The sequence below is a fragment of the Lethenteron reissneri genome, chromosome 19, assembly GCF_015708825.2.
Source record: "Lethenteron reissneri isolate LAM-NWPU_2019-01 chromosome 19, ASM1570882v1, whole genome shotgun sequence".
Lineage (NCBI taxonomy): Eukaryota > Metazoa > Chordata > Hyperoartia > Petromyzontiformes > Petromyzontidae > Lethenteron > Lethenteron reissneri.
Genome location: NC_083797.1, coordinates 5,096,151 through 5,110,892, shown reverse-complemented (window position 1 = coordinate 5,110,892; position 14,742 = coordinate 5,096,151). Strand labels below are relative to the sequence as shown.

General features: G+C 47.2%; 1 protein-coding gene across 1 annotated transcript in view; it reads right to left on the bottom strand.

Annotated features, from left to right (window-relative positions):
• Positions 1-14,742, bottom strand: part of VPS13B (vacuolar protein sorting 13 homolog B) — a 301,109-nt gene that overhangs the window by 27,441 nt on the left and 258,926 nt on the right. Inside the window, 9 exon segments of the mRNA XM_061554219.1 lie at positions 1,269-1,466; positions 3,069-3,104; positions 3,107-3,278; positions 3,973-4,140; positions 6,713-6,816; positions 6,818-6,889; positions 8,209-8,292; positions 10,549-10,809; positions 12,148-12,303. Of these exon segments, the coding sequence (XP_061410203.1) occupies positions 1,269-1,466; positions 3,069-3,104; positions 3,107-3,278; positions 3,973-4,140; positions 6,713-6,816; positions 6,818-6,889; positions 8,209-8,292; positions 10,549-10,809; positions 12,148-12,303 (1,251 nt within the window).

Genomic DNA, 14,742 nt, shown 5'->3' with positions numbered 1-14,742 from the left:
TATTATATTTTTTTATCTCGTGTGTAGTTTTTTTTTGCTCCACGAGCCGAAATGTGACTGAGTTAAAAAATGTTCAACGCAACAACTTTTACAAACGCGATTCGATGCTCGTATTGCGAGCTCCATGAATTGGTCTGAATCGATGAATCCATGTGTCCTGATAGCCCTGATAATTATTAATACAGAATAAACATTTAAGTACAAAAATAAGCCATTCATGCATATTAATATATAGATACACACAAACACACAATCTAGAGCTAACATGCCAACAACTGCTTCTACTAAAATATTAATAGGAGAGCTACAATCCCCCAAAACAAACTCTATGAGACGATAAGATACCATGTACAATGGAGCATTACGAATATACAATTCCTCTTGAATGCCTGGTAATTCAAACCTCTTGACTTAAAAATGCATCAAAGATGATCAATGAATTATACATTACACACTCAACAGAGGCTTATGCAATTGTAAAAAGCTGCTCTCTTGATCCCCCAGCAAAATTATTTCAAGTGGTCGGGTAGTTGAGATAGAGAAGGGAGCCTGCAATCAGCGTACGGTGCATGTCACGGGGTTCACAAGACATCCATCGGTGCTAGAGGCCGCTACACTCACTACCATGTAAGATATATTTACATTCTAGATTTGAAGCTTTCGTGACTGCAAGGATTTATATTCTTAGGTTTTTTCGGTAGTCACGTAGGTAAAAAAATTAAAATGAATAAAAGTACCATATTAATAAAAAGTGTGCCTTACTTGACCCTTCCCCTCTTCAACCATTATATATACGGAGTGGTAGCTCTTGTAATCTCTCATTTACTTGATACAGCTATCGTGGCTGTGACAGTTCCACCTGAAGACGGAAGCTTGTGTTGCCTCCGAAACGTCGTGATTTTTATTTTATTTTACTTTCATTAATTTTAATTTTTTTACCTACGTGACTTTACCGAAAAAAACCTAAGAATATATATTTACATATTTATTACTAACTATTGAGTCTTCCTGAATCACGACAATTGGGTGAATCTCGACAGGACCAATCAATACACCCCTAACATTCACCATTCGTATTAAAGTCTGGGCTGTTACTGGTAACTGCGGCTGTGAATTCCGTAGAAACGTAATTACATTATGTTTAGCAAGTTCGATAGGAATACCAATTCTTACAGTGAAAAGAGCCTTGCAAGCTCATCGGATTCCTCCAGCACAAACCAAAACATTCCGACGGTGATCCTGGAGCGTGCGCAGTTGCCGGCGCTCACCTTCCCGGCGCCCGGCACGGAGCCCAGACGCACATCCACGTGCGCCAGCCCCTCCTCCGGCAGCTCCACTACCACCTCAAAGGCGGCGGCGCCGACCTTGGCCCACTTGGGCGACGTGACCTCGCGTGCCAGGCGCACGGCGGCCGACTTGTGCACCGTGTTGGAGCGCGAGTAGTAGATTCCCAGCTGAAAGGGCTCCTGCATCACGCGACCGACGCCACCGCCGCCGCCACCACCGTGGGGAAACGATCTCTTGAACATACGTGTGTGTATATGTTCTCCTATAATGCGTGTTTTCAGAACGCGAATTAGATATGACGCGATTGAGTGATCGGAACTAGGTCGCGCGAGTAGGAACAAGCGGTTGTACGGCTGTCTCGGCTTAGCGTCACACAAGGCACTGGGATGCTGCTGGATGCTTCTAGATGCTACCCACGCGCCTCGGTCTTTGTTCGGCCCGCGTACGCATCTCTCACGTGTTATCGCCGACTGTGCTTTACCCGAGATCATATATTACACATTAAACGCGATTTTTTTCATAACGTGATATTGTTCAGGAAAGCAACTACCGCGTTATAGAAGAACAGACTGCATACACTGAAAAAAATGCATGATGTATGAGGGTTGAGAATTCAGGTTTTTAACGGATGTTTTTTTCTTATGTTGGTTACCAGCACCTGCAGTGTAACTTTGAAAATAGCTTAGGGTAGGAGCTCGTTCGAGTGAACTTGGCTCGCAGTCGGAATTTAATTCCTCCAGTTGCGATCAAACGCATGTATGTTGAACTTCTTTCGCACCGTACGTAGCCAAACAGTGCTAATCGGAGAATGAGTACCGCTGTGTGGGGAAGTTAACAGCAGCTGCCTGTAAGCACTGTCTGATGCTAGTTTGAACTAGGGAACCCACTTTGAAAAATATTCCAGTTCTGGAATGTAGAAATGCCCCAGGAAAAAAACATACACACAGCTGATTTTATTCCGGTAAAACACAAGCTGAAATAACACATCCCTGTGCCTTAGATCATTTTTGCATGCCTGAACAAATCAGACCCTTGCTCAGTCCAAAATGCCTGCCACTGACATCTCGAAATGCTGAAGCTCACACCGCTGACACCAGATCAGGCGAGCCATCCCTCGCCGACCTGGCCGAGACCTCACTGTCGCCCTCACCTACGCCGGATCAGCAACTCGGCACCTGGTACCAGAGGTGTGGACTCGAGTCATGTGACTTGGACTCGAGTCAGACTCGAGTCATGAATTTGATGACTTCAGACTCGACTTGGACTTGCATAACAATGACTTTGTCCCACCTCTGAGGTGTGGACTCGAGTCATGTGACTTGGACTCGAGTCAGACTCGAGTCATGAATTTGATGACTTCAGACTCGACTTGGACTTGCATAACAATGACTTTGTCCCACCTCTGCCTGGTACTCTACACGAGACGAGGCGATAGAAAGGGGTCAAGCCACAGTGTGACTGCGGCCATGTAACCCGAGCCACGGACCGTGCCGTAAACCACTGAAGCCTGCGCTCGTTCAATGGAGAAGCAGAAAAACTACACGAGCTCTCTCCTGAAGCCGTCGCGTGACTAGCGGACATCCACGTTTGGCATTGAACTCCCGCGGATATCGTCACGCGCGACGATAGATGCCGCAGATCGATGCAAGGGGCCAGCCAGCCGTCCAAGCGAATTAACGATGTATGGGCCACGGCCGATCTGTGCCGCTGAGCCAGAAGGGTTTGTGGAGGTTTGCCGCCCATGTGGTGGCGCAGGGGTGGGGGGGGGGGGGGGACGCTACCGTGAAGTTGGGAGGGAACGATGGTTTTGCCGGCGGGCTGCCTGCACGCTGACGCGCTCTCCCTCGAAGAGCCACAGGTCCCAGGAGGAGCGGTTGAGCAACAGGGCCCAGGGCCGCAGCTCGATGAAGAGGGTCTTGAGGCCGGGCTTCCAGGCCGACAGCTTCACCTGCATGGGGCTCTCCCACTGGCACGAGGCCTCCCACGCCGCCCTGGTTTCACGCGCAGGGAGCAGGGGGAGGACGGCAAGGCGGCGGTGAGACGGGGAGGAGGGACGTGTTTTGTATGTTTGGAGTTTGCATGACTCTCTCTCTCGCTCTCTCCCCGCAGTCGCGTGGATTTCGTCTCCGGGTCCTCTGGTTTTTCCCTCCACGTTTAGAGACATGCGCTGTAAATTTCCACATGAGGAGCCACTTCATTGGGCCATCATTTGTGGCCAGGTGGCTTTTGAAAAAAAAAAGTTTAGTTTGTGCGATTTTCTTACCTTTCCTATATTTTGCACTCCTATCGTGTGTTTGTACTGGACATCTGTAAAATAAGAGCCTCATGCATGTCTTTCTCCCCGTGGTCACGTGGGTTTTTTGTCTCCAGGTCCTCCAGGGTTTTTCCCTTCACATTTAGAATCAACAGAGCGTTTAAAGCATTTGGCCGTTATACATTTGCACGCGATAAGCCACTTCGCTGCGCTATAATCTGCGGCCAGGACACTTCCGAAAAAGAGTTACATAGCTCAATGGGGGCCTCACCTGACGATATAAAAAATAGTTCACAGTTTAGTTTCAGTTTATGTTGCCTGCAGAACGTCGCCGAGGTCAGCGGTGCTAGTGTCGGGGTCCTCGGTGGCTCAGTGGGCCTTTCACCAATGTTCAAATTTTTGTTGTTAATAGGTTTCGTTTATGTATTCACCGTTCATGACTGGGGCCGATGTACGGCCATGGGTTGTCAGGTTTGTCGAGGGTCGTGGCGGCGAGTAACGGGGACATGTCCAGGGGCTCCGAGTCTGCCTTGTCCATGATCTGCAGGACAAGCGCCGTGGAGATGGGCACCGCAGCTTCAGACACCTCACCGTCATCCCTACAGACAAAGACAAAGATCCACCCCCCCCCCACATAGTCTTTAACAGACTGTTAGGGCGAGTGCTGTTAGCGAGTAGCACCTATAAAAAGCTGGCACGCAAGGGGGTTAGTGGCCAACACCACGCCCAGCCGCTTTTGTATCCTGGGTGGTGATGTTTACACATTGCACCAAGTACTCATTTGAGGCTGAAGTCGACCTATGGGAGGCCCAGAACCGGTTCAGATAATTGTCACTGGTGTTGGCCGTGAGCGGGAATCGAACATCGGGTAGCCAGGGTTGGTAGTGCAGCGCACTAACCACTCCGCCACCCCTCGACACACACATATGCATGGACACACACGCACGTACGTACGTGCACAAACATACAGACTGAGGCTTCCATTGTAAACACATAGGCTTCGTTACTAATTCAATCAAGAAAAGTGTGATACTATGTTGGCAGTACAAGCACAAATAAGAAAAAACTGAACAGATTCGTCAATGACCCAAATCTTTGCCTATTCCATGTTCCTTTCTCTTCAGATGGTAGTCAGTTTAACACGTAGTAGGCTTTCGCGACCAATATCATCCATAATAAATACAAGTGTTGTCATCACATCTAACCCTCTATTTAAGGAACGAAACAGGAGGATTTCCCCACAAATCCTGGCTGTCGCCTGATGAAGCTAGTTGTAATTACTGACAAAACGTCAGTACTCAGATTGTAAATGTTGTGGCTTGGCTCTCCAACACACTGGTAGTGCTGTGCTAGTGACGAATTGGCATGTTCTGTTTACGTGACAACCCTTACTATTTGGCTCTGTCGGATGGTGGCAGGGTTATAATGACACATTTATATATTTACGCGATCTAACCCAAAAAAACCTGTATTATGGTAGGATAGATGGTGGGTTTAGTCTATCCTGCAACCAGGGACTGGAACTCGTAAATGTGTGAGTCAGGTGGTCCATATATTTTGCTCCAGCTTGCAACTGATATCTTTACATCGTCAAATAAACAATACAAACTTTTTCGAGTTGCATCGAATGGAGGAACAGTTACCCAAATACGTGTTCGAAAAAAACGTACATGAAAAGAACCGCCAAATGTTATACAGAGCACCTTGCATCATTTGTATGCAATGTAGGAGGTGGAAAAAGTAACGTCTGCCTTATAGCTTAGAGAGGCAGTGAGTGAGTTTAATTACATTTAGTAAAATGAGCTTCTCAGAAAGCTTGAACGGTAGTATCTGGCGGCCAAGGTTCGATTGAGATATCTAAGCCCAACTCCGGAATGCTTCTTCAAATGAAGCGGCGATCTGGACTCTCTCAGCATGGCGGACATGTTTTTGTTCGGCTCCTTGTGGAGATTTTATTTAATCCAGCTGCAACCCCTGCTTATTGTACTTCTGCAGCAAACCCTCAAACCCCAGCTATTACCCTCCCCACAATGACGGCAATCAGAGCCTACGACAAATTCATCGCGCGATGTATGGCGTGCTGGGCAATGCATCTATGAGTCAATAGAATTACGATGCGGTTGCCTTTCATCCCCATCACTGGCACTTGAGAGCTCCTGAGACTGGAGGCCAATTGAAGGTCAGCATTAAAGGCTGTTAATACGTTAATTTTCCGTGATTAAATGCAACCTTCTACAGCGGTGATTTAAAGTAGGAGCGTGTTCATCACAGAAATGGGTAATAAGGGTGTATTTGGTTTCTGTGAAACCGGCCACAAGTAAAGAGATGTTTAATTAAAGATACACTTAATTAAACTGACGCTTACCAATAATGTAACCCTAAAAAATAATAAGATCTTTGGCACACTGTTGGTATATCTTTAAGAGATTAAAAATGTCCATAGTTTATTAGTTACATTTTGTTTGTTGATGATGCAGTGTTTTAGTGTTTTTACACACAAGTGAACCATTTAACTTGAATTCCTCTAAAGTGTTTATTCGTGTTGCATTGAGGATATACAGATCCATGAAGCTTGCGCTACAACCAGGTCCATGACATGAGAAGACCTACCGAAGGCACAGTCACCATTCATAGTTTATAATCGCCAAACTCATCAACTATTTTCGATCTTATTTTACTGCCACAATAGCTGTGCACAGGCAATTAGACAAAAGTTTACTTGGAAATAAACTCAAAGATTAAATTACAGTGACATGCTAGTGACAGCTCACGCTGATCGAAAACTATATGAAAAGGGAGAATTCACACCCAATAGGGATGAGTTTTGGAGAAAGAAACAAATATAAGATTCCATATTTTAGGATTTTTAAGGGCGATTGTGGATCTTCTTTTTTCACATTTTCTGATTATTTACATCGTCTTAATTTAACATGTCTCCGTGCTGATGTCACCTGATGCCACGTGAGACCATGCATGGTAAGACCACCCATGAGGTCATGGACGTGATGCCATGGAAATTTGTTTCTTTCTCCAAAACACCAATCCGAAAATAGTTTTTATTGGCCCTGTAATCACATTTTGCTAGGTTAATCAGAATATCCGGAACATATCCGGAACATCCACCTACGATTTATGGGCAAAATAAAACTGGAGCGCGCGAGCTCAAGGCACCTCGTCTGGAAGGTGAGGTGATGTGTCAGCTCTGCCTCCATGTGCTGAAGCGTGACCTCCTGACCCCGGCCCACAATGCACTGCATCTGCCTCTGTCCCCGGCTTCCTCTTCTCCACGTGTAGGGTGAGTGGCTCTGGGAGGTGGCTGCACATCATGAACAGGGGGCTGAACACCATCTGTGAGGTGGATCGCAGGGGACAGGAGGCGCGAATCCCGATTAGAACAGCTACAATGTACGATACATTGGAAACTCAGTGGTGCTTCATGTCAGACGCAAACTTCTCAACGGTCAATTTTTATCACAAACAACAGGATGCTGCCACGGTCTATACAGTTAGCACACTGGATTCACAATCCAGAGGCCATCAATTCGATTCAAGCTCCTGGTGCCAAAGTTGAAACAATGGGCACTTTATTTGTTTTAAATCTTAATTTTTGGAGCTTTCATGACTGCAGGAATTATTCTTTGGTTCTTACGGTAAAGTCACGTATAAAGATAAAATAATAAATTAAATAATAGCATACTACGACGTTTCGATTGCAACACAAGCAATCATCATCAGGTATAAAAGAAATAGCAACAAAAATCTAACCAGAAAACTATAGACAGACATATAAGCAGACAGACATCACAAAGATACACAGAGAGAGAACACGTATCGGCACGTGTTCTCTTATACCTGATGATGATTGCTTGTGTTGCAATCGAAACGTCGTAGTATGCTATTATTTAATTTATTATTTTATCTTTATACGTGACTTTACCGAAAGAACCAAAGAATTGTTTTAAATCCCCAATGCCTCTGCCCCACCACCCAGCAGTATAAATGGGTACAGCAGAGTGATTGGGTCAAGCAAGGTTGGTTGTGGTGGGGTAAAGTATGGGTAATCTCAACTCTTTCAAGAGGTCTGGCCAGTGTGGAAGAGTAGGCCAAATACCCTCTAGAGTGGCTGGAGGTCCCTTCCACCAGCAGTGGTAGTTAGCAAGCAATTGCAGGGTTGCACCTTTACCTTCCATCTATTATATTGCGGAATGTGACGGAAACACAATGGTGCTCGAGGAGAAATTAAAAATGCTTAACCGTCAATTGTATCAAACGAATGCAAAATACGTTTTTTTTTCCCATTTTGCGAACACGTTAACTTTCGTTGTTGTCGCGTGAAATAAAAACACGTTTTTGGTATTTTCCCACTTTGTGCCAATGTGCAAAAGGCACCAGTTCAAAATCGTAACGACTTTAACATTGAAGCATTTCCCGCTGCCAAGGCAGAATACAATAAGGTGGCTCCCGGTTTCCGACGTGAGCAACGTTGCAAATCGTAACTCGATGTCCCAAAATGAAGAAATTGCTCTCCAGAGGAAATACAAATACTCCTTCAGAGGCCGGCACATCCTCCACATGCTGCTTTTGGCGTACGTGCAGAGAATCGGGGGGAAACGAATTGCGAGCGCTTCGCACGTGGCGCTCGGTTGAATTCGGAAATCCATCCTCACCACACGTTGCTCGACCACCGCGCTGGGCTGGGAGGCCAGCACGGAACACCAGATGTGGATGGGGGATCCGTTCGGACGAGGAACCTGCAACCCAAACATCAACAACAACAAAAGCGGCGGCGGCGGCGGCGCTGTCAAAAGGGGCAGCGGTCAACACGACGCTCGGTTCCAGACGCCTGCCAGCGTGGATGTTGGTGAACAGACATAAGTGGAGCGATGGAAGTCAACAATTGGCACGTCAGCTCCCCCCCGCCCCCCCCCTGCCCGCACGGTGCGTTTCTTCGGGTTGTGCCGCGTGACGTTTCGGCACCACGTCCGACGTTTCGCTCCGCGCGCTTCTTCAGGAAGTGTGAACGTCGAACGTCGCCGGAGAAACGCGGGGCACAACCCCAAAATTCGTAAATGCCGTTTGCAATGGGTACAGCGCCTAAAAAACGCACCTCAAGTTGCGGCCTTAACTTTCGTGAGCTGCCCGTGCAACCTTTTCCAAGACCAAAAATCCATTTTGCCGAGCTGGCCATGAATTGCGAAATCCATGCTCGTTTTCAGAAGCAGCTAGAGCTACGATCAATGCAATTGAAAGTGACTGCAACTCTCCATGTTCTGCAAGAAGAGTTGTTCAATCAGCAATTCTAAAGAAATCAATTTTGCCTTGGCAGTGACCAACCCCCCCCCCCCCCCGCCCGCCCCACTCCAAAGTGTCAACGTGTGTAATGAGCACATTCTGTTTGATTGCAAACGCCAGGCGGTCTGTCATGTTGGGCAGGCAAGTTGGCTACACGAGCCATCCACGACGACCCCACACACTTCCATTGCGAGTGACGGGATCTAAGACGGACCTGCTGGTGCCAAAACACGGCACCACGGGGACGGATTTACACCCATAGCAACCAATCTGCCACCATTCAGATCTTAATGCTGTGGGATTTACATGGGATTGGGAACTTTCACGGGGATTTGCAGAAGCGTTAGGGCTATAGACAATACTGAGAAAAAAAAAATAACATATGCATATTTAATGGTGATGGGTTTTTTTCCCCCTTTGTTTTTAGCGAACAAATAATACGTACGTACGTACACACGCGCGCGGGTTGTGCAGTGGTTAGCGCAGTGTGTTATGACTGTGGTGACCTGAGTTTGATTCCCAGCCAGGAACTGGTTCTGGCCTTCTCCGCCTTCAACCGAAGTAAGGGCAACCAACCGTGTGACTGGCACGGTGTGCGGAGGGTCTACATGCAGTAGTGCATCGCCAAAAAAGTCGTTTATTTATTCTCAGAATAATAATATAATTATTCCATACCCACACACGGCCCGCTCTGCCGAAGACACATTCAATTCCAATAGGCTCAAATGGAACAGATTCTTGTCAAAACACAAACAGTTTTTCCACATCCGGTTAAAATTGTTTCCTAGCAAACGCCCATTAAAATGATTACATATTCCTAGAAACAAAAGCACAGATCTTAAAGCCCACATACACAAACACACAGAACCAAGATCCCCCGTATAGCCTTTAGCAGAATGTTGTTTGCAAGTTCTGTTAGCAGGCACTTATTAAGGCTGACACTGCGCATGACGGAACAGGGTGGTGTCCAGCACCATGCCTGGCTTGCCTTTGTCTCCCCAGTTCTAACGTATGCACACTGTACCAGGTACTAATTTAAGGCTGAGTCGACCTAGGGGAGGTTAAAAAAACCGGTTCAGATATCACTCGCTACTGATGTTAGCCGTGGCTGGGAAACAAGCCCAAGTCTGTGAATCCGCAGTGCAGTGAGCGAACCACCACGATACGACTCCACGTCCCCACACATACACACGACAGCAGCCACCATTTGCCACGAGGTGGTGGTGGCTTCACCACACGGCTTGTGCCAGGATAGGTGCACTTTCAGGCCACATGACGTGTGCAAGGCTTGCTGGCAAGAGGTCAAGGGAGATACACAAGTATTATGGGTTCACTGACGCACGCAAAAAGAAAGAGAAAAATCGCCCATACAGCCTTAACAAACTATTGGGGCAAGTGCTGTTAGCGAGCACCTATGAAGGCCGGCACGACACACGAGGAGGTGGGTGGCCAACACCACGCCCGGCCGTCTTTGTCTCCCGGGAAGGTGATGTTTACACATTGCACCAAGTACTCTTTTGATGCTGAGTCGACTTTGAGGAGGGCCAATATTAGTTCAGATAATCGTCACTGGTGCTGGCTGTGAGCGGGAATCGAACTCGGATGCCGAGTTTGTAGCTCAGTGCGCGATCCACTACACTACCTTTCCCCACGCATACAATCGCACACACACTCGCACTCTATTGCATTGCATGAAAGATTGCACGGGCACGTACCTCCACCACAACGCTCTCCTCCAATCGGTTGGCGGAAGGACACACCTCTCCGGACCAATCGCAGCCGGGCACCCTGACGCGCACGCACCGCAGCTCGGCGCTCTCCATCACGTAAGAGGGAAGCATCTGATTGGCCGGCAGGGCCTGGGTGTGCTCGGCCGTCACCGGTTGCCCGTCGGGGCCCATGAAGCTCTGCGTCAAGTGCAGCTCGAGGTCCGAGTCGAGAAAGCTGCGCACCACGTGCCTGCCCGTGATCGTAATCTGCCACAAACGGACCACGATGCACCCTTGCTGACTTTGCGGAGGAGCGTAAACCATCGTCACGCGAACTCCGATCGTCATCCTCGCGGCGGCGGTGGTGGCGGCTTTTGTCCAGCCATCGAACAAAGACGGTTACCGCATCGCGCCGCTTTCAGATGCGCTTCTGTGGCCGTCTGGAATGCGCTTGCTTCTGATATTAGATAGTCACTGGAGCTATGAACATTTAAATCATCTAGATTGAAAACTCATTTCATTAGAATTGTTTTTTGTATTTAGTTTGTTGTCCTTCCCCCGCACCTCCGGCTACGTACGGCGCGAAAGAAGTTCAACATACATGCAAGAGAGCGCGAGATGAACACGTAATGCGGCTGGGCAAGCGCCAAGCATTAATCAACAACACAGGGCACATTACTGCACTTACATTCGCTTAAACATACAAAAAAAACATCTGTGCACACTGCTATCTGGTGTCGGTAATCTGAAATATGATTTCACCCAGAACTTTGCACGCAACACAAGTTCAGCGCCAGGAGTTTAGTGGGTGGGGGGGAGGATGGGGGTTTGTTGCAAGTAAAGAGCAAACGGAATGCGGCGCAGTCTGGACTATGCATTGATTGAACAAAGCGCGCGCGTTAATGCGGTGGAGTCAGCTAAATACAAAAACATCTGCGCAATCTCAATCTGCTTCTGTTAACGGTGACGTGAAAAATGGCAAGAGCGTTTCACCAAAACTGCACGTGTGGCTGACATTGAGGGCAATGCTAAAGAATTTACTAAATCTGTAAGTGACCTGCAGGAACCGATATAGGAGATATCAGTAGCTCGGGTACTGGAAGAACTCAGAGAACATAATTCAACTTTCAAATCGGTATCAAAATTGAATGCTCAATGGAAGCCACAACACAGAACACTTTGGTGTTATACTTTTTATGTTTTTACTTGAAAGAGAAATATTTCTTCACGTGTTAATAATAAATGTTGTGGCAGTTCAATCCTCAAAACCAGTTTGAGGTGGTGCTCATCTCAAACTTACAGCCAAGGCCGTTGTGGAAATTCCACATTCCTATTACATGGACCAGTTCGTTAATCCAGAGGACATCCATGATTGACTGACTCGTTTAACGGAACTCTATGCAGAGACGGCTGAGTTGACCTACGATAAAAACTTCGCGACTGCGACAGCGGTGTCCTCTAACCGCCACGCCAACGGGCCGAGCGCACAGCCAGTTGCCTCGGAGTTTGCTGCAGCACAGAAGACGTGGGGACCGGCGCGGCGATGAAAGTAGCCCGACTCTCGCAATTTCTGGCGGGCGAGTTGTGGGGCTGATGGAAGGGCACCTGCTTCTGTACGCCGCTGAGCATGATCACGGTGACGACGAGCGAGGCGACGCGCCCCTTGTACTGGATGCTGCGCAGGAAGACGCCCGGGCAGTCGATGCTGAAGGGCTCCGACCACCGCCAGTTCCCCCAGCCCTCGATGCAGACGTGCAGCATCTGCGGGCGGACACGGCCCGGATGAATTGCACCACGATGTTTACAAGCGATAATTATAATAGTTGCACAAAATCAACATTATTATTTTATAGTTACCACGGAAGGCACACTGAGCGATATAGCTCTTTTTTCAGAAGCGACCTATCACAAATGATAGCTCAACAAAGCGGCTCATCACGTGGAAATTTATAGCAGCCAAATACTGCAAATGCATATTGATTCGAAATGTGGAGGGAAAAACCTGAGGACCCAGAGAAAAATCCACGTGACCACGGGGAGAACATGCAAACTCCACGACCTCCTTCATACCAGGCGAGGTAGTTAACATCTCGCCACCGTACAGCCCTCAGTCAATCTCACGTGCTGGATGAAGGCCAACCAGCACCTTTTGTGTGACCAAATGATGGTCAGCGTGCAAGTAGGTGAAGGGTAGTAGGAGATCCAGCACTGGTCTAAAATAACCAGGTTAGATTAAAACGTGAGGCTCTCCCTGCAAGGAATTTGGCTACGTCATTCTAAATCATGCTTAGGATTATTGAGTGTACATGCCAAAGGTTTCAACAACAGCTAAATTAAAGCAACCGATCAAAGATAACTGTCCCAAGCCATCCTGCACACGGCTCATCTTGCTCGTGGCATTTTCTTTGCGACTTCCTTTAAAACTAGCAGCGAGAGAGAGCCGCACAGCGTCGTCGGTATTCTTGGTTCTTTCGGTAAAGTCACGTAGAAGGGAAATAATAAAATAATAAAAAATAAGTGTTTGTCGGGTTTAACTATTGTTGAAAGGCATTAAACCTGGAACCAAAAGTGGAAAATGTTCACACATGGGGACGTGATAATTACACAGCCGCAAAAAACGTCAGGTGAGATATCATTTGGAAGGAATTTCCCGGCAGAATGTAAACAGGGCTGTCAAGAATTACACTGAAAATTACAATGGAAAAACTGAGAATCGTGATAAAACTTCATGCCTAAACCCTTACATTGCCACTTAATCCATGTAATGCCAATGAACCCCGTTCACCTTCTCTTCCATTAAATATTTAACATTTTGCTTCTCCGCGATTCTCTCTTTGTTTTGATTAGCGGAAAACATCATCGCTCAGTGAAATACACTTTCATAAAGGGGGGTAATGGTGAGCAGCCAGTAACAAGGAACTGCGAAACACCTGAATTTTGCCAAATAACCTCAAGGACACGAGCAGCATAATTGCTCCTCATGACTATTTGAAAGAGCTCTTAATTTTGACAACTCCGAACTGTTACGAGTAATTTTCCCTCACGTAGAATTCCTACCGGTGACTCGTATTCCAAATGTGGGAACAGCTGTTAATACACTATTAAGAATTCAAGCACCGTTTCATATTTACACATGTGAAATTGAAAATGACGCAAGGCGGGGGAGAAAAATCAATTCAAGAGAAGCTACTACAAGGACCGGGTGATGTGCAAGTGACAGAATCCTTCGTACATGACGCTTCGGGGCACCGACTTATTTTTTCGGAGAAGTTTCTAGTCATGCAAGTGAAGCGTGTAGCTGAACATGAGCCTCAATTTGCTTTAATGGCCAATAATGGGACGCATCAATCAGGAGTACGGACCAAAAGCAGAAGCTCTGAAAACACACGCTGAGACATATTACCTCTGCACACTGCGGGGTCGGCCTTGCCAACAAAAGCACACTGTCACATTTCAGCACAGATTAAAACAATCCCCTCCTCCCTTACGTTGGGCAGTGTGTTTACTTTGGCAGGGAGGAGGCCTATCTTATTTGGACCGACTTGAAACCCAACGGGAAAGAAAGGGGGATGGAAAAATATCTGGGAAGGAAGCAGATCACACTCAATTAATTTTCCCCAAACATGTGGCTGGTGCAATGTTAGCGCGGGTAATTACGGGCAAATGAAACTGCAGCGAGTGATTGCACGATAGCGGTGAGCGGCGGGGAAGCTACTGCAAATTAAAATGGGAAGGATCGTTGGCTGTAATCAGGCAGAACAGCACTGTGGCTCAAGTTGGCGGAGGCTCGCTTTCCCCGTGACTATGTACGTTCCAGCCCAGCGAAATGTATAATTGTTGCAGTGGAAATTATATTATTGCATTTTAATAGATTACAACTAGTTTGAAATTAACTGTCCGCAATTATATGCAAGACAAACCCAACGGGGGGGGGGGGGATCAAATCCAGGGTGGGGCCCATGACGTCTTTATTGAAAGCAGCGCTTTGTGGATAATAACTTGTGACGTGGAAATATCCGCACCGTCGAAACGTTACTATTGCGATTGTTCATCAGCTCGGGCTCATACCGGGAAATCGCATGGCACACGTGACACAACTGTAAGAGGAATGAGCACACAATGCTCGCGGAAACAATAATCTGCCAAGAAATTATTAGAGGTGCGGCAATGCACGTATTCGTCGATTAAAACCGAGTCTTA